The sequence below is a fragment of the Orbicella franksi genome, chromosome 15 (assembly GCF_964199315.1).
Source record: "Orbicella franksi chromosome 15, jaOrbFran1.1, whole genome shotgun sequence".
Lineage (NCBI taxonomy): Eukaryota > Metazoa > Cnidaria > Anthozoa > Scleractinia > Merulinidae > Orbicella > Orbicella franksi.
The window spans coordinates 6,107,201-6,125,999 of record NC_138159.1 but is presented as its reverse complement, the minus strand read 5'-3'; the positions used below and the strand labels follow the sequence as shown (position 1 = coordinate 6,125,999).

General features: G+C 38.4%; 5 protein-coding genes across 5 annotated transcripts in view; 2 read left to right on the top strand and 3 right to left on the bottom strand.

Moving 5' to 3' along the window:
• Positions 1 to 1,349: 1,349 nt before the first annotated feature.
• Positions 1,350 to 2,683, bottom strand: LOC145470789 (melanocortin receptor 4-like). Its single transcript, XM_081454628.1, has one exon. It carries the CDS (start codon positions 2,447 to 2,449, stop codon positions 1,541 to 1,543), a length of 909 nt encoding a protein of 302 aa, XP_081310754.1. The 5' UTR covers positions 2,450 to 2,683; the 3' UTR covers positions 1,350 to 1,540.
• An 866-nt stretch (positions 2,684 to 3,549) lies between these two features.
• LOC145470788 (histamine H2 receptor-like) lies at positions 3,550 to 5,491 on the bottom strand. Its single transcript, XM_081454627.1, has one exon. The coding sequence runs from the start codon at positions 5,448 to 5,450 to the stop codon at positions 4,377 to 4,379; it is 1,074 nt and encodes a 357-aa protein (XP_081310753.1). The 5' UTR covers positions 5,451 to 5,491; the 3' UTR covers positions 3,550 to 4,376.
• Positions 5,492 to 7,878: 2,387 nt separating this feature from the next.
• LOC145470761 (histamine H2 receptor-like) lies at positions 7,879 to 9,723 on the bottom strand. Its single transcript, XM_081454593.1, has one exon. It carries the CDS (start codon positions 9,225 to 9,227, stop codon positions 8,151 to 8,153), a length of 1,077 nt encoding a protein of 358 aa, XP_081310719.1. The 5' UTR covers positions 9,228 to 9,723; the 3' UTR covers positions 7,879 to 8,150.
• Positions 9,724 to 13,106: 3,383 nt separating this feature from the next.
• Positions 13,107 to 15,160, top strand: LOC145470183 (histidine N-acetyltransferase-like). Its single transcript, XM_081454015.1, has one exon. The coding sequence runs from the start codon at positions 13,854 to 13,856 to the stop codon at positions 14,808 to 14,810; it is 957 nt and encodes a 318-aa protein (XP_081310141.1). The 5' UTR covers positions 13,107 to 13,853; the 3' UTR covers positions 14,811 to 15,160.
• A 2,518-nt stretch (positions 15,161 to 17,678) lies between these two features.
• LOC145470605 (uncharacterized) overlaps positions 17,679 to 18,799 on the top strand; it is a 3,531-nt gene continuing 2,410 nt past the window's right edge. Inside the window, exon 1 of the mRNA XM_081454410.1 lies at positions 17,679 to 17,702. Coding sequence (XP_081310536.1) covers positions 17,679 to 17,702 — 24 coding nt within the window. The remainder of the gene's footprint in view (positions 17,703 to 18,799) is intronic.

The following is an 18,799-nucleotide window of genomic DNA, read 5'->3' as shown; positions in this document are numbered from 1 at the left end:
CCATGCATTATACATGTCTAATACAACAGCATCAACAGCTTGGGATCTGTAATCAATTAATTAGAAACACTTGCATCCTTTATTCATGACGGGTGAACTATGAAAATCTAGGTAGCAGGGTTCAAAGCCGTTATCCTGAGAATCAGATTAAATAAAATTAAACAACTGTGGAAGAATTTGTCTGTAAGCTGACAAACACCTTTATAGCGGAGCCCCGACGGCCCGAAGGGCCGCCAAGCGGAACCCCATACTCATATAGGAAAGAAAAGGAAACCCATGAATGGATTTTCTCATGGTTATCATGGCTAGCGGTATTGCTCGTCGGCGCCTACGCACGACGGCGACGGAGTCGCGCAACATGGCGACCATAGTCCAGCTAAAAGGTTAACAGGGACATGCAACCTTGATTTATAGCCTCCTTCTTTGATATTGGACATCCATGTTATGGTCAATTGACACCTGTCAAAACAAGATATCCGCTGACCAGTATTACGTGACCATATCGCGATTTCAAGTTTTGAGCTCATCGAGGTAAAGTGTTTTTTAAGTTGACCGCTGACCAAGAGCTGGTTTTCTATTGGATCGCGGGCTCATGTTAGGTTAACTTGTTGTAAGCGGGGCCGGGTTGTTCGGAAGCCGGTTAACGCTAACCCAGGATTAAAAGTTAACCGAATTATAACTTTTTTTCCTATACATTTGTTTTTTGCTGTTTTGTTTTGTGTAAATGGTGATTATTAAAATTCAAAACAGAAGGCCAAACAGTATACAGAAAACCTCACCGCAAAGTTACAAAACTCAAATTAAAACTCTACCTTTTCCTGGGTTAGCTTAATTGGGCTCTGAACAACCCGGCCCAGGAGCTACCTCTTTAAGGCTGGCCTAAATCTATATATTATTAAGTTTGTGATGGTTGCTGTTAAAACAGCGCGCTGACAACTTTGTTAGCTAACTTGGGACACCACCTGCGAAGGCCTAAGTCAAATTCTCGCAACCGGTGATATAAGAAATGTAAGAAAGCAAGTGAAGATTTACTTTTGAAAACTAGTAACTAAGCGTTACACACAGCCTAGTAAAAGACTTAATCTACTTCTCTTTCTTCTGATGGTTCAGGACTTTATCAGTCCTCTTTACAAAACAAAAAAATGGATTAAATGGTCCAATTCGCCAGAGACCATTATTTTCATAACTTCCCGCTTAGAACGAGATTCGTTTAAAACGATATCTAAGAATATAATTTAAAATAGAGTAGCATTCCAGTTCTTTATCACTTATTAACGCTTGTAAGTTGTAAGTAGGTTTTGCATTTGCTTTTCATTTAAAATTCAACTACACGGACAATAAAAATGGAAAATGCAAATTACAAGTTATCTCGCTACAACTCGATCTACCATAACAAGGTCCTACAAATGACGTTTGTATCTTGTTTATCAGTTCCAATTCTCCATAGCAACATGAGCAACAAAACTAACAGACACCCGAGGAAAAAAAAAACGAAAATTGCTGTCTTCTCATACTTCTTTTCGTTCATAAACAATTCTGTCTAGTTTTCTTCTGTTTGTTTACATAACACCTGCCTTGCTGTCTTTGAAACTGCCGTGCGAAGCTCGCGAAGACGCCAGCAATACAAAAGTGGATTGATCGACGAATTCATGAATACTGCTGTAATTGCAAATTCCCAATCTGTTTGCCAGTCTTTTATGGAGAGTCCATGAAGAGTCCATAAAACATACAATGGAAGATAACATATAATTAAAACTATGTAGAAGACGAAAGTGTTTATTGCACTTCTTTTCAATCGCGCAAGGTTCAAATTTCCAAAGTCAGATCTTTGCACTGCTCGTTGTTGTGCATGAATTTGTAACTGATGTCGACGAATAAGACAATAAATTCTGACATAAGAAGCCATAGAAATTAAAAGGCAAATGATAGTAACAGTGGCCATAACAAACTTATGTATACGTGAGCTCCAAAAGAAAAACCCTGAAAAAAGGAAGCTAATCAACCATATAATTGTCAAAGTATATTTTACGCGGGATTCAGTCACTAAAGTAGCATATCTCATGTGAAAGTGAAGAGCCAGAAATCGATCCACAGTGATGGCTGTTATTGTCATTAGAGAAACTACACATAAAGACGGACCCGTCAGCACTCCAACATGGCTCACAATACTGTCTTTCGTTAGTAGATACGCAATATTAATCGGTTGAGCAATGAGACCAACCAGAAAATCTGAAACAGCAAGACTGCAGAGCATAATCATGTGCGTTGAGCGAATGGAGGGCGTTCTTATTATGGTGGCCAATACCAAAGCGTTGCCCAGAATGGATATGAGCATCAGTGGAGCGTTAAGAACACAGTTTATGATGATAATAGTTTCAGGAGTAGAGTTGTGTTCATTTTCTGAATGATGGTCTGCTGATCCATTGTTGTGTTTGTCGGTATTGTACATTATCAACTTTAACTAACTGGGAACCCAGCGTTGTCAAACTGTTTGTTTGTTAACACATTCTCGTGACATTTTTCGTGAGAGGTGTTCATCAATAATTCATTTTTCCGAAAAGGCGACACCTGTTTATGACGTCAATGGCGGGTAACTAGAATTCGATCCTAAATTAATACTTTTCCAGCATTTAATTGACATCTAGCCTCTTCCTCAGCCTGCCAAGAGGGACTATTCGTAAAATTATCGTAATATAATATAGCCACAACCGCCTTCACCTAAGCAACAAGGAATCTAGTAGAGAGAGAGAGAGCTGAAAAGTCAAACTAAAGCCACTGTTGAAACATTTTGAAATGTTGCTCTCCTGTTTTAAGAGGCAATTTCAGCCTTGTAGTTGATTTAGGAAAACGCTTGATAAAAAGGGGTACAATTAGCTTTACTGTGAATAGCAAGAAAAAATAGCAGTAAACAAATTGGAAAATTGTCCTTATTGTTTACCTCTCGGGAAATACAAACAAAAAAATCATACGTCTGGACAGAATTGAGATTTCGTAGCCTTCATTTCTGGAAAATTAAAGAGAAAACTGTTCGTAGAAGAAGATTCCACAAGGGTTTAGGTTCGCAGGGAGCCTATTTTCTCAATAAATGGTCAACATTAACATCAGTGGCATTAACATGAACATGAACATCAGCATCAACATCAACATCAACATCAACATCAACTAATTTCCTTCACATAAGGAACATAACTTTCATGATCAAAACCTGAAGTTTAACATTGACTTGTGCGGTTTGTTAGTAAACTCGCGTTAGAGAGATTGTGAAGAACTGTTTTTCGTGCATAAACTGTAAATCATGTCCATTTTACTAACTTCCAATTTCCGTTGCGGTTTAACTTTCTGGACATCATTGTTCACATAGGATTTACTCGTTAAAAGAATCCTTGTTAAATTGCTGCGGCTTTCAGCTGTATATTTAAGTAGTATTCCGGTTTTAAGAGGCCAAGAATAATCGGCCGAAGTTAAAGTTAGTACTTACCGGGAACTTCAAAATGTGATGCACTAGCTTACTTACTGTCATACAGATGTAAATTCTGGTCGATCAATAATCATAGATTTATTTAGTTGAAACACGAAGAAATCAGAAGTCAATCTGTTCACACGAAGAGCTTCTTATTGGCGCGAAGCAACACGAGCAAGTGAAACCGTTCGAGTTAATCCAGAAAACAGGAATTACATTACAATCAATGCCCCTCAGTTGTGATACAGCCCAACAATTACTCAATTGGTTACTGGCAAATTCAAGGCTGTGGGTATTCCTTCAGTAGATCAGCATCCCGTTCAGAAGGGTCAAGGGGAGGGAAAAGCGGGGGTGGGGTGAGGGAGGTGGTATATGCACCGCGCTTGGGGAAGCTTAACCCACCATAAGTCTACGTTATCTGTTTAGGGCGCGAAATAATTCTTATGCGCGTCACGAGTCCAATCTCCGACTTCGCTGTCATTATGTTCTACATTAAACAGACAACACTGACAATCAGTCATACTCTTTCTACTGCATTCACCCCTTTCGCCCCTAGAATCGCAATTTCGCAAGAAGCAATCCCATCTGCAACGCCCGGCCCCCCCTCCCCCTCCCGCCCGGCATATTTCTCGTCCCATTGTCCCCATCACAGTTGCCATAACATATTGACACTACATACAGTTTATTTAAACACGTTAGAAACATCAGTTATGTTACAAGATTGAGATGAAACATAATGAAAACACTGATTAAATGTTTGCCGTGTGGGAGCACAAGAAGGACATTAGGCGATTGATCACATTTTTACAGCTAACAAAAGATCTATAGGTTCTGACGTTAGACGGAAAGCTATTCCACAAATTAAATTTGCCCCACTACACTGTAGTAGAAACTACGTTTTAAAGTCTAAACAGTATCAGTTCAATGTCTCATTTCCTTGTAGCGCTTCATCTTCCGGGCTAACACTGTTTTCTCTTTGTTCAACAGTAGCTACAACTCCAGTTTGTTTTGGTCCAAAAATATTCCTTTCAAGCTGCTCGGCTTGTGCAATCGTTTTCCTCGACAACAACTGAATGAAAGCTACGCGGAAATCTCTTATTCTAACAGCGTAAATCAGTGGATTAAACAGCGAATTCAGTACGGGAAATAAAGTAACAAGATGTAACACGATAAAGCCTAAATTTATAGGGATAGCATCCTTCAGGGATATCATGATAAAAACAAAAATATTTAACGGGCAATAGCACAGGAAAATTGTGAGGAGGACAATAATTGTGCAGTAAAAAGCTTTCTTATTCTTTAATAACTTCTTCTTCACTTCTAAGCAAACTTGATTAGCAATAATTTGTTTTTCGTTGCGGCGGACCTCCTTGTATACTGAAACATTACAATAAACTATCAACGGAAGAAAGATAACCGGTATAACACGAACTACTAATTTTGCGACAAGTTGTATCTTTGCTGGCCAGAAGTCTTCTAACGGAAGGATGATCGCGGCAGCCCACGCCAGGCCAGAGGCTATGATGATACGAACTTCAGTGACAAGGTTCTCGTATGCAAAAGAGTGTTTTATCGCGAGATAACGCTCTCCACTCAATAAAACGAAATGATTAAGCGATGCTAAAACACACCGTGAGGTGATAGCCCTTGCTGTCTTGGCTAGCCCGCCGCAGATTATGGCAGTCTCACCTTTGAGTATTAAGCTACTGTGAACGATTTGCAGAGGTTGAACAAGTCCCACAACAAGGTCAGTTGTGGCTAAACAGGCGAGTGATAAATTAGATTTGCTACGAAGCTGACGTTTTCTTTTCACTGCTACCATCACCAAGATGTTCAGCAATATGACAAAAGGACAGGTTATAGCGTCAACGGCGACTCTTATGATGAATACAAAACGAACGTCCAGAAAAGTTCTCTTGAGAATTGGCATAGAGGAAAATGGGCCAGTATCACAACTGAGTGATGTGGCGTTGCTTGTAGTGTAATTCATGTTTTCTGGATTAACTCAAACGTTTTCGTTTACTCGTGTGCTCCGCGCCAATAAGAAGCTCTTCGTTTTGGCAGTTTGACTTCTGACTTAGTTGTGTTTCAACTAAATAAATCTATGATTATATTATCGACTGGAATTAACATCTGTATGACAGTGAGTAAGATATTGTATCTCATCATGATTTTGAAGTTGTCGGTAAGTAATAACTTTATCTTCGGCCGATTATTCTTGGCCTCTTAAAACCGGAATACTACTTGAATGTAAAGCTGAAAGCCGCAGCAATTCAACCAAGATGCTTTTAACGTGTAAATCCTATGTTTAACAATGATATCCAGAAAGTTAACCTACAACGGAAATTGGAAGTTGGCAAATGCACATGAATTACATACAGTTTATGCACGAAAAACATTTCTTCTCATTCTCTCAGACGAGAGTTTATGAACTAACCACAAGTAAATGCTAAAGCCATCACCTTTTGATCATAAAAAGTAATTTAGGCGTTCTAACTTCCTTTATTTGCTGAAAATCATACAGCACTAGCTGACCGGCCTTATGTTTCTCGTTAATGCATTTGTGAGTTTTTTATTGCCTAATATTATCATTTGTATAAAACCAAATAAGTTATTGTTTCATATTTGTAAAATACCAATTTTACCTTCTGTGTTCATTCGCCATAACCGAAATTCTGTATATTCCTCTTGAATATAGAACTGAAACTGAATGCATCCGTGGAAGAGATTCTTTACACGAGAGAATTATGTGAAAACGTGCAATTCGTCCAAAAAGTTAAATGTACAGCGGCTATTTGGAACTGAGATAGCGCAACAAAGACTTGTCTCTGAAAAAGAATCAGTTTCCTTTTGTATTTTGTCCTGTTTTAACGAGGGTTAAACAGCGACGGCAGAGGGGCTTCCCGGTGGGAAACTCTGGCTGGGGATTTCCGGGTGGGGGGCTTTCGGAAAAGATTCTAGATATTGTCAGGGATCTGTAATGCAATATACAGAAGATGAAGAGTAACTTTTTACTGCCTGTTTTTTAGGTAGAAACCTGTGCGTTAATTTTAAAAAGTCTGTCTGGCTCTATTTGTCTTGTCTCAGTTTAGATAATTGGTAAGCTTCAAAAAATGATGAAAGGACAGGTGATTCAACTAAATGCAATTTATGATTATTTTATCGACTGGAATTTACATCTGTATGACAGTAAGTAAGCTATTGTATCACATTTTGAAATTGCCGGTAAGTGGTTACTTTAACTTCGGCCGATTATTCCTGGCCTCTATAAATCTGAATAGTACTTGAATGTAGAGCTGAAAGCCGCAGCAGTTCAATAGAGACCCTTTTAAGGAGTAAATCCTATGTTTACAATTCTGTCCAGAAAGTTATACCACAACGGAAATTGGGAGTTGGTAAAATGCACATGACTTGCTTACAGTTTATGCACGAAAAACATTTTTTTCTCATTCTTTCGGACGAGAGTTTATGAACTAACCACAAGTAAATGCTAAAGCCTTTTTTTTTTATCTTAAAAAGTTAATTTAGGCTCTTTAACTTCCTTTCTTTGCTGAAAATCGCACAGCAAAAGATGACCAGCCTTATGTTTCTCGTTAATGGGTTTGTGAGTTTTTACTGCCTACTATCATCATTTTTATAAAAACAAATAAGTTATTGTTTCACATTTGTAAAATACGAATTTTAATTAACTTCTGCGTTCGGTCCCCATAACCGGAATTCTGTATTCCTCATGAATATTGAGTGAAACTGAATTCATTCGGAGAAGAGATACTTTTCAGGAGAAAAACTTTGTGAAAACAATTTGTCCAAAAAGTTAAATGTACAGCGGACATTTAGAACTGGGGTGGCACAACACAGAGTTATCTAAAGAGAATCAGTTTTCTAAGTTTTGTCATGTTTTAACGAGGGTTAAACATCGACCTGACGGGGGCTTTCGGGTGGGGGCTTCCGGGTGGGAATCTCCGGGTGGGTATTTCGGGGAGATGGACTTCCGGATGGGGAGCTTATTGACAGATGGCAATAAAGATTCTAGATGTTAGATCGTCTTGTGATCTTGTCAGGGAGCTGTAATGCAATATATAGAAGATGAAGAGTAACTTTTTACCGCGTGTTTTTTAAGGCAGTAGCATGCGCGTTAACCTTAAAAAGTCTGCCTGGCGCCATTTAATTGTCTTGTCTCAATTTAGATAATTGCTAAGCTTGAAAAAAATGACGACAGGATTCTGAAGATGATTACAGGCTCAGGAGAAAACCTTCCTAACTGTAGAGTGCCTTAATTATTTTTACCAGTTACCGTACGTAACTTTAGATGACTATTAACTGAAAAAATAGATATATTAATTTTACCTCGGTCTCGCTATTTTGGAGATCAGCGTAGGGGTGGGGGCTATACTTTCGGTGGGGGGGGGGGGGGGTGGCATAATTGAACGATTAATGATTGTGTTTCTAACAGGTGAGATGTTTTTCAAGTTATCTTTACCAGTAACTCCGGGGATATGTTCCGTATTTTTTCCTTCGTTTTTTCACGACCGGCAATTAATCTTTGCAAAAAAACGCTTTTACTCAAGATTTTCGAAGAACTTACGACTTTATTAACACTATAAGCTATGATTTGCCGTGGAGTCGACTTTACTGAGCTGTTTCTTCATATTTCTCTTCCAACTGTGTCTTCGTCGCAGTCGCCGCATTATCAGTTCAATGTTTCATTTCCTTGTAGCACATCAACTTCCGCGGTGCTAACCCTGTTTCCTCTTTGTTCAGCAGTAGCTACAACTCCACTTTGTTTTGATCCAAAAATATTCCTTTCAAGCTGCTCGGCTTGTGCAGTGGTTTTCCGCGAGAACAACTGAATGAAAGCTACGCGGAAATCTCTTATTCTAACAGCGTAAATCAGTGGATTAAACAGCGAATTCAGTACGGGAAATAAAGTAACAAGATGTAACATGATATGTTTTACATCATTCGGTATCCCGTCTAAAACGGTCATAATGATAAAAGAGATAATTGCTGGGAAATAGCACAGGAAGATTGTGAGCAGTACAGTTATCATACAGTAAAACGCTTTCTTGTTCTTGAGTAACTTCTTCTTCACCTCTAAGGAAACTTGATTAGCAATTATTTGTTTTTCGTTGCGGCGGACCTCCTTGCATACGGAAACATTAAAATAAAAGGCTAACGAAACAAAAATTAACGGTATAACACGAACTACTAATTTTGCGACAAGTTGTATCTTTGCTGGCCAGAAGTCTTCTAACGGAAGGATGATCGCGGCAGCCCACGCCAGGCCAGAGGCTATGATGATACGAACTTCAGTAACAAGGTTCTCGTATGCAAAAGAGTGTTTTATCGCGAGATAACGCTCTCCACTCAATAAAACGAAATGATTAAGCGATGCTATAACACACCTTATGGTAATAGCCACTGTTGTCTTGGCTAGTCCGCTGCAGATTATGGCAGTCTCACCTTTGAGCATTAAGCTGCTGTAAACGATTTGCAGAGGTTGAACAACAAGTCCCACAACAAGGTCAGTTGTTGCTAAACAGGCGAGTGATAAATTAGATTTGCTACGAAGTTGACGTTTTGTTTTCACTGCTACTATCACCAAGATGTTCAGCAATATGACGAAAGGACAGGTTACAGCGTCAATGGTGACTCTAATGATGAATACAAAACGAAGGTCCAGAAAAGTTCTCGTGAGAATTGGTATAGAAAAAAATAGGCCTTTATCACAACTGAGTGATGTGGCGTTGCTTGTAGTGTAATTCATGTTTTCTGGATTAACTCAAACGTATTCGTTTACTCCTGTGCTCCGCGCCAATAAGAAGCTCTTCGTTTTGGCAGTTTGACTTCTGACTTGGTTGTGTTTAAACTAAATAAATCTATGATTATTTTATCGACTGGAATTTACATCTGTATGATAATAAGTAAACTATTGTATCACATTTTGAAGTTGCCGGTAAGTACTAACTTTAACTTTGGCCTCTTAAAACCGGAATACGACTTGAATGTAGAACTGAAAGCCGCAGCAATTCAACAAAGATGCTTTCAAACGAGTAAATCTTGTGTTTACAATTCTGTCCAGAAACGGAAAATGGGAGTTGGTGAAATGCACATGACTTACTTGCACGAGAAACATTTCTTCTCATTCTCTCAGACGAGAGTTTATGAACTAACCACAAGTAAATACTAAAGCCTTCATTTTCTGATCATAAAAGTTAATGTGGCGCTTTTACTTACTTTCTTTGCTGAAAATCACACAGCAAAAGCTGTCTCGTTAATGCGTTTGTGAGTCTTTTATTGCCTAATATTATCATTTGTGAAAAACCAAATAAGTTATTGTTTCATATTTGTAGAATACCAATTTTAACTTTTGTGTTCAGTCGCCATAACCGGAATTCTGTATACTCCTCTTGAATATAGATCTGAAACTGAATGCATCCGTGGAAGAGATTCTTTACATGAGAGAAACTATGTGAATACAATTCGTCCAAAAAGTTAAATGTACAGCGGAAATTTGGAACTCAGATAGCGCAACAAAGACTTGTCTCTGAAAAAGAATCAATTTCCATTTCCATTTTGTCCTGTTTTAACGAAGGCTAAACAGCGACCGGAGGGGGGTCTTCCGATGGGAAACTCTGGCTGGGGATTTTCGGGTGCGGAACTTTCGGAAAAGATTCTAGATATTGTCAGGGATCTGTAATGCGATATATAGAAGATGAAGGTAACTTTTTACCGCGTGTTTTTAAGGTAGAAGCCTGTGCGAAAAGGTTTATAAACTCTGCCTGGCTCTATTTAATTGTCGTGTCTCAGTTTAGATCATTGGTAAGCTTGAGAAAATGACGAAAGGACAGGTGATTCGACTAAATAAATCTATATGATAATTTTATCGACTGGAATTTACATCTGTATGACAGTAAGTAAGCTACTCGGTAACACATTTTGAAGTTGCCGGTAAGTGGTAACTTTAACTTCGGCCGATTATTCCTGGCCTCTATAAATCTGAATAGTACTTGAATGTAGAGCTGAAAGCCGCAATAATTCAACAGAGATGCTTTTAAGGAGTAAATCCTATGTTTACAATTCTGTCCAGAAAGTTATACCACAACGGAAATTGGGAGTTAGTAAAATGCACATGACTTGCTTACAGTTTATGCACGAAAAACAAATTTTCTCATTCTTTCAGACGAGGATAAACTGACCACAAGTAAATGCTAAAGCCTTCACTTTTTGATCTTAAAAGTTAATTTAGGCTCTTTAACTTCCTCTCTTTGCCGAAAATCACACTGCAATACCTGACCGACCTTATGTTTCTCGTTAATGCGTTTGTGAGTTTTTTTATTGCCTAATATTATCATTTGTATAAAACCAAATAAGTTATTGTTTCGCCATAACCGGAATTCTGTATATTCCTCCTGAATATAGAGCTGAAACTGAATACATCCGTGGAAGAGATTCTTTACACGAGAGAGCTGTGTGAAAACAATTCGTCCAAAAAGTGAAATGTACAGCGGCTATTTGGAACTGAGATAGCGCAACAAAGACTTGTCTTTGAAAAAGAATCAGTTTCCTTTTATATTTTGTCCTGTTTTAACGAGGGTTAAACAGCGGCCGAAGGGGGGCTTCCCGGTGGGGAACTTTGGCTGGGGATTTTTGGATGGAGGGCTTCCGGAAAAGATTCTAGATATTGTCAAGGATCTGTAATGCAATATATAGAAGAAGAATTGGAACTTTTTACCGCGTGTTTAGGTAGAAGCCTGCGCGTTAATTTTAAAAAGTCTGCCTGGCTCTATTTAATTGTCGTGTGTTGATCAGTTTAGATCATTGGTAAGCTTGACAAAATGACCAAAGGACAGGTGATTCTACTAAATGCAATTTATGATTATTTTATGGACTGGAATTTACATCTGTATGCCAGTAAGAAAGCTATTGTATCACATTTTGAAGTTACCGGTAAGTGGTAACTTTAACTTCGGCCGATTATTCTTGGCCTCTTAAAACCAGAATACTACTTAAATATACAGCGGAAAGCTACAGCAACTCAACAAAGATGCAATTTAACAAAGACGAGTAAATCCTGTCTTAACAATGATGTCCAGAAAGTTAAACCACAACGGAAATTGGAAGTTAGTAAAATTGCATATGACTCACTCACAGTTTATGCACGGAAAACATTTCTTCTCAATCCCTCTAACGAGAGTTTATTAACTAACTGCACAAGTCAATGTTAAACTTCAGTTTTTGATCATGAAAGTTACGTTCCTTATTTCAAGGAAATTAGGCGGTAAACCAGGTAAACAGTTGACCAGTTGTCTTCACGTTAATGAGTTTGTGATAATTTTATCGACTAAAATTAACGTTTGGCTACAAGCAAATAAGCGCTTGTATCACTTGTATCGCTTGAGTCAATTTGTTCTCCTGTGTTATGTCATTCATAAACGGAATTGAGTATGTGGGACATGGATACAACGCGGAAACCGCCAAACACATTCAGCAAAGCCGTGCTCTTAATGAGTACTCTTTTTTTTCATACATTTCAAAAAAATATCGAAGCTGAAATTTTCGAAATTTTAAGAATATTTTAAGAAGATATACCGAGGGCTAAGATTTTGAAAGGAATGTAACTTTCTGTGTTGAAAATTTATAATTACAATACATGCAATTATCTGTATTTGACTCAATGGTATAAAATTCTTCCTTTTGCCAAACGGAGGCAAAATTCATCAAAAAGCACAGCAAACGCAATACTAGCCGCTTTTTAATACTAGTACTAGTAATATTTCTGCAAAATGTTGTGTGTCACATGAGGCCTTTTAAATCTAAGAATATTCGTAACAATATTTTTAGCCTTAATTAAAAACGGCAGAAAACATAAATATTAAGTCTGGACCAGAAAAACAATATTCTTATTAAAGGAAAAGAGTGTAAATAGTTAAAAGCAATTTGTCCAAAATGCTGAGAAATAACGGAAATTTTGAGAACATAGATGCAAATTGAAACTCTTACAACAAAGAATTACCTAAAAACCTAATTTTTCTGTTCATATGTTATCACCATGACCAGGAGCTTAATATATAGATTTAGCCAAGCCAAAAAGCGAAGCTCCTGATTACAATAACTAACCATAAAAGAAAAGAGGATTTTTTCCCCTGGATCAGATACTGAAAAATGATCAATTGTGGGTATGTGATTGTACCCAAGATTGAAGAAATTACGTACGCAATATATCAATTAAGGACTTTCCAAGGTATGATTTTGCAAGGAATATGTCGGGAGAAAAGTCAACAACGCGCCAGGGTTTAATTTTCGCCGAAATTTTGCCTTTGCATGTTCTCCCTCACTCTTCCCTAGAGTAATAACCGGGCTTGAGCCCGCGATGCAATCAAAACCCACTGCCTGGTCACTGGTCAACTTAAAAAAACACACGACCTCGATGAGCTCATGACCTGAGCCAGCGATATAATCACGTTATACTGATCAGCGGATACCTTGCTTTGACAGCTGTCAATTAATCATAACATGGATGTCCAATATCAATGATGTACCTTTAAGCAATGGACCACTCTTTTTATGGGTTTACTTGCAGAATAAACCACGCGGGGACCCACGCGGGATGTTGGGAGACATGATCGGCTCGCGATTTACAAGCTTTTTGATTCTTCTCCCAACATCCCAAGTGGTTTATTGCGCCGGTAAACCCATAGAAAGAGTGGTCTATCGCTTTTATGAAATAACCATGGAAAAAGTCTGTCAATGAGAGGAAAATTTATTGTACTTTCGTGATCAAGTTGCTTTTTTTCTTCAAATTCATGAGATGACGGGATAAACCAATAACGCTAACAAAATCATTATTAGATAAAAATGTGATGTCCGTAAAGACAAACGCAGAATTTAAAAAGTTCGGCTGGGGTGGGGGAGAGGGGGGGGCCAGCTGAAGAGGCACTAGGCGCTGTCGTTCCAAGGGAGGGGGTGAAAAGCGTAACGATAGCGGAAGGGATTGGTGGTAGATTCTCAGTTGTAAATAATTCGTAACCAATCTACAAGACGCTCGGTGTGTATCAATCTTGTTCTCAAATTGATTACGTAATCCTTAAGGCGGTGGCACACCGCTGACTGACAACAGGGATGATTGCATGCGCTCATGATCAAAGCACGAGATTGTTGGTGTTTCGCATCCCCATAGAGGAGGAACATGTACACGCCAGAGCTCATTTGCAGATCATTATTTAGAGATATTTATGTTTCGTAGCGACTGGCCTCTCCACCAATCATACGAGGCAAGGTTAAAATGAAAACTAAAAATGAAATAACATACATTGCCACAGGTTGACGTTCTAGTGGCTATAAATTGTTGTCTGAACTGTTGTAGCTTGTAAGTCACGCAAAAAACTACGACATGGAAGAGGTGAGGTTTCGTCTTGCTCGGCTGAACGATTTCGACGAAGTCGTGAATTTGTCGAGGGGTATTTACAAGGGGCATGACTATCTACCACTTGAATTTCACAGATGGATGAAGACGGGGGATTTCGCTGTTATGGTTGCTGTTGTCGGTGAAAAACTAGTTGGTTTGAGAGCTGGTTTTATCGTGGACGATGGAAAGACCTGTATTCGACGCGCGGGGCGCGTCCTTCCAGAATACCGCGGTCGCGGCGTTAGCAAAAAGCTCTCGCAGGTGCTCGATGAATACGTCCGACACAATTTCCCGAGCGTTATTCGAGTGCGCTTCGTAACTAGGTACAACGACTTTAGCGAGAACTCATTAGCTAAGTTGAAGACAATTCGCCAGTTCGAAGCCTTGTCTTACGATATTGGCCGCGAGGAAGCGCCTCGTGCAAAAGAAAAGAGCCAAGAAATTCCAGCTGTCGGGATTGCTAGATGCACCAAAGAATATATTTCGGATGTTATTTTTTCTAGCCCTGCAGGACAACAGCTATGTTCAGACGGTATTCTTCTCTACGACCGTCTTCCCTTCGAGCTGCGTAGTTCAAACTTTGAAAAGCTGTTGGAAGAATTTGAGAATCTCGAATTTTACACCGAGAAATGTTGCGCCAATTCTTTCCCAAAGTCATTCAGCTTTGGGTGTGTTACCCCTCGAGTTGATTACATTCACTGGACAACGTATATTTACGCGAGCGACGTATGTCTCTACCAAGCTCATCTTTTACATCAATTCAAGCGTGCTTGCGAAGCTATCAAAGGCCGTTTTATCTTCGTTTCGTCGGTTCAAAGCGAACGTTTGAGTTCACATGGAAAAATACTGATGGAAGACAAATTGCATCTTAAAAAATCAGACAATCTTCAAGAAATAAAGTTGTATATTTTTGAGTTGGATTTGCTACAACGGGACAGCTGATCTCATGATTTAAAGAAGAGCCATTCTACTAAGTACGACGAAATTTGGTTTTCAGTAGCGTCCTTTAAAACAAAACATCGCACCCGCAGCTTTGCAGGGCGCCGCAATGCGGGAACAGACTAATGAAGAAAAATATTTGAACAACGCAGACAGAAATTTAAATTTATGAACCAATCTTAGTTATAGTACTGAGATCCTTTCAAATATGGCAGCTAATTTTGGTTTAATTTAGTGTAAGAAACGCGCTTACGTTTAAAATGTCGCGTACAGTACTGGAAAATTCCAATTTAGTGAACAACCAATTACTAAATTTTTTTTTTTCTTAATTTCAGCAAATGAAGAACAACATATTTCCGCGCTAAACAAAATAGTTAAATCTGATATAATTGCTCGCTCAGTTCCATTTAAAGTGGAAAATATGTACGCCTATTTCGCTTTAAGGAGCACCATTCATTGAAGTTATTTTTCAAGCAGTTGATAGTTAATGTTTAATGAGCGGTTTGCAGTACTATTGAAAACTAAATCATGGTTTATTGTTTAGTTTTATCTTAAGTACCTTTACTTTGATTTAGTATTCAAACAAACGGTTAGTAGGTGGAAGCGTTCGGGAACGCAGCAATTCGATAGACGTTAGTAACAAGCACTTTTCAGCCAAGAAATTCCCAATTTTTTGCAATGCCAGACAAAAGTATTAAGCCATTTTAATATTTTTAATCAATTATTGGCCCCGTTCAAACCTAACTCCAAGAAATATAATAGATTATGTACGAATGGCAGAGAGCTCTCAGCAAGCCCTTCCAGGAATTTATACTTGAGGCCCACACAGCCCTGCCATATTTACTCGCACTATAAAGGCGCTCTATGTATTTGCTACGATATCTTAATATTTCAACAGTGATTTTGTCATTTGTCGGTAAAATACATGATTTATTTTGTTATTTATACTTTTTATATTTCATTGGCATTGTTTGGCGTTACTGTTTATTTTTCCTATTGGAGGACAAAACGGTGTACCGTAATTTCCTTGATGATCTCATTCAATAGTTTTATCTCTCTATATTTCACTGAGTACTGTTCTTAACAACTCGTTAGTGGGTCAAGCCCACCAGTTTAATAAATTGAGTGGGCTTTAAGAAATTAAGTGATTTTCTTCGATAACAATAACTTGAGAATTCCACCAGTAATCCTTATAATCGCTAAAATTCCAAGATATCTTCTCTTATCCCAGCCACTGTCGATCTTCGTATCACCTCAAGAGTTATTGTCTGGCAAAATGATCACATGTTGCCTTTGATTTGAAGGAACTTCTGTACATCGCAAATAATAAAGCAAAGCTTCTTCATATATTATTAAAGAAACAGGCCGTCTTAATATTTGCATGTTGTGTGCGTTCTAACACTGTTTGTAATCAAGTACTGGAGAGTTATCTCCATGCGAAATCATTATCTCTATGGCCGTGATTATAACGTTGAAATGGACTGAAAGTAAACTCGACGAAAAATTTAAGGAAATGTAACACACTTTCTTTTCCATATATAGGAAAGTTACATCCAGTTGAAACTGACTGTTTCATCTTTCCTACCCCAAATTTCGCCATAAATATTTAAAGCTTTTTTTTATTATTGTTATGGCTGCAAACCGCTATCTTGATTTATTTATAATCAGGTACATTAGATTCCGCGTGCGCTCTGATTGGCTAAGAGAGCTATATTTATCACAGTGTAAACCATGGAAAACCGTGCTTTGTTGTATCGCACTTAATCGGAAAGCAGTGTAAGGAGAGAATCATAAAACGTTTAGGCATAAATTTTAATAACACTCGGTAACAAGAGATATGTAGAAAACATGAGTCGGGGGAAATGTTAAATTCAATTTTCTCCTTTTGTCTTATGCTCAGACTCGAGGGTAGAATGCGAGCAGTCCATCTTTTGCTCGAAAATCCGTCGGAAGGACGCAATAGCTGGTTTTCACATGACGTCACCAAAATTCGAACTACAAAACGATTGATCTTCCTGAGGTTTTACTTTAATGATGTATAAGAGCAGCTAAAAACTAATATTCATACAAATTTTCGCTCCGAATGGGTTCTTGGTTTTGTGATACACTACGCTTGAATTTCTAAGCTTTTGCGTGACGCGGTATTTACACGACGGCCTAGAGAGCTGTCATGATGGTTAAAAAAGTGACTTATTTCGGGGAACTTGGCTATCTGAACACATCATGTCTTAGAAAAAGTATTATTTTAATGTTTTAGAGTTCCTCGAGGGATAAATTCACGCTTTTGTAGCAAAACTCAGTGACAGATGTTTCTGTTGGTTTCCGACCGCCATGTTGGTGCCCATACGGTGGGCACCAGCATGGCGTCTCCATACAAACCTCTATAAACTTGGGTAAAAAATTTCTCCGCATATCTCGCATAAGAAAAATTGCTGTGACCAGAATTTTCGCGAGATTCTTTGCATATTTACTTTCTTTCATTTCCCAGATTCTGGACTTCATCTATTGAGCGGTTTTGATTTTGATTTTGATTTATTTTGAATTGCGTGACACTGAAAACCAGCAATAAAAGTGAAATTAATTGATGTACAAGCGTCTGTCAGGCTCGCAGTCACGCTTGCACACGGATTTTTGAGCAAAAGAGAGATTGCTTGCAGTCTAACTTACGAGCAAACGACCTCAGAAGACAGCTGAAATTTAGGCTACTGAGTTCTCATATGATCAGTGTCACAGGCTGGGAGCGCGAAGGCTCCCTCGCGACCTCAGTCCAGCAAAGCACACGCGCGCAAGTCGCGCCGGCTACACGCAGGCTTAGCACCTAATTAATTATGCAAGCTGTCAAAAGACGCGAACGAACAAATTTATCCGGTCATGCATAGCACTGATGACCCACTGGTAACAGAGAAAACAACCTCCAGAATTATAAGTTCAGATTCAACTTAAAGGTCAAAAGAATGCCCGAAACTATTTGACTCACCTTCTCGAAATATTTATGTAGTTTTGTTTCCATATAATCTCGCTGTGGAATGGGAGTCGACAAAACCTGGATCGGATCACGGATCGGATCACGGATCGGATCACAGAAAAAAAAAAGTTTTAAAGAAAAAAAATCAAAAACTAAAATCAAACCGTTTATAAGATAATGATAAATAAAAAATAAAAGTGGAAAACTAAAATATGTTAAATGAGAATAAGAATCCCGAATTTGACGCAATGACATGTTAATTACAGAGAATGACAAGAGGTCATTTAAAAAGCCACATAAGCGCCTAATTTACGACGAATTTAAATTGTAATGAACAGGCAGATGTAGTTATATTTGAACGTTAGTTGGCTCGAAGCTTGCGTGAACCTCCCATTCTCGTTTTTGAAATTGTTATCAGTGGTTAATTCTCGGCTACATTTTCGTGTCAGATGTGAGCGTTACAGTTGGCGTTACAGTTAATGAGAAAACTTACGTACGAAAGCTTAAGGACATGACTTGTTTTGAAGGAGCTACGTCACGATTTGCACATCTTGAAAAAACTAGCCTAGTTTTTCAAGTTCGTCATTTGCAATCCCCGTTGATCTTTGCCATCCTTGACGATGCTCATTCCGATTTGATTTATTCTTTATTCTTTATTCTATTGTTCTTGCCTCTTAAGTGTTTTCTATCCTAGAACACGATCATTTTAAGGTTTTATTCTATTTAAAGGCAACTCTTTACGACCCTAAAAATGACTCTAAAACTCGTGACGTAACTCCTAAAATGTTGTTTATTCTCGGGTTGCGTTATCGTTCACACTATCGATGTCATTCCTAGAATTTTTTGTAAAACAGCTATATTTCCTTGAAATGCAAATGGTTTGTTTCGTTTTATTCCAGTGCGAAATATCGTATTCCAAACTCACATCTTGTAAAAGTATAGACTTGTCTCAAAAAGGGAATTTAAGCGTCTCTTCGCAAGATGCGAGTACTCAGTGTTGTGTAGGAGCAAGGTTTGTGATCACTCG

Bases quoted from the DNA above. Each gene is read 5' to 3' on its own strand.
- LOC145470789 (XM_081454628.1), bottom strand. From the start codon at position 2,449: ATGTACAATACCGACAAACACAACAATGGATCAGCAGACCATCATTCA.
- LOC145470788 (XM_081454627.1), bottom strand. From the start codon at position 5,450: ATGAATTACACTACAAGCAACGCCACATCACTCAGTTGTGATACTGGC.
- LOC145470761 (XM_081454593.1), bottom strand. From the start codon at position 9,227: ATGAATTACACTACAAGCAACGCCACATCACTCAGTTGTGATAAAGGC.
- LOC145470183 (XM_081454015.1), top strand. From the start codon at position 13,854: ATGGAAGAGGTGAGGTTTCGTCTTGCTCGGCTGAACGATTTCGACGAA.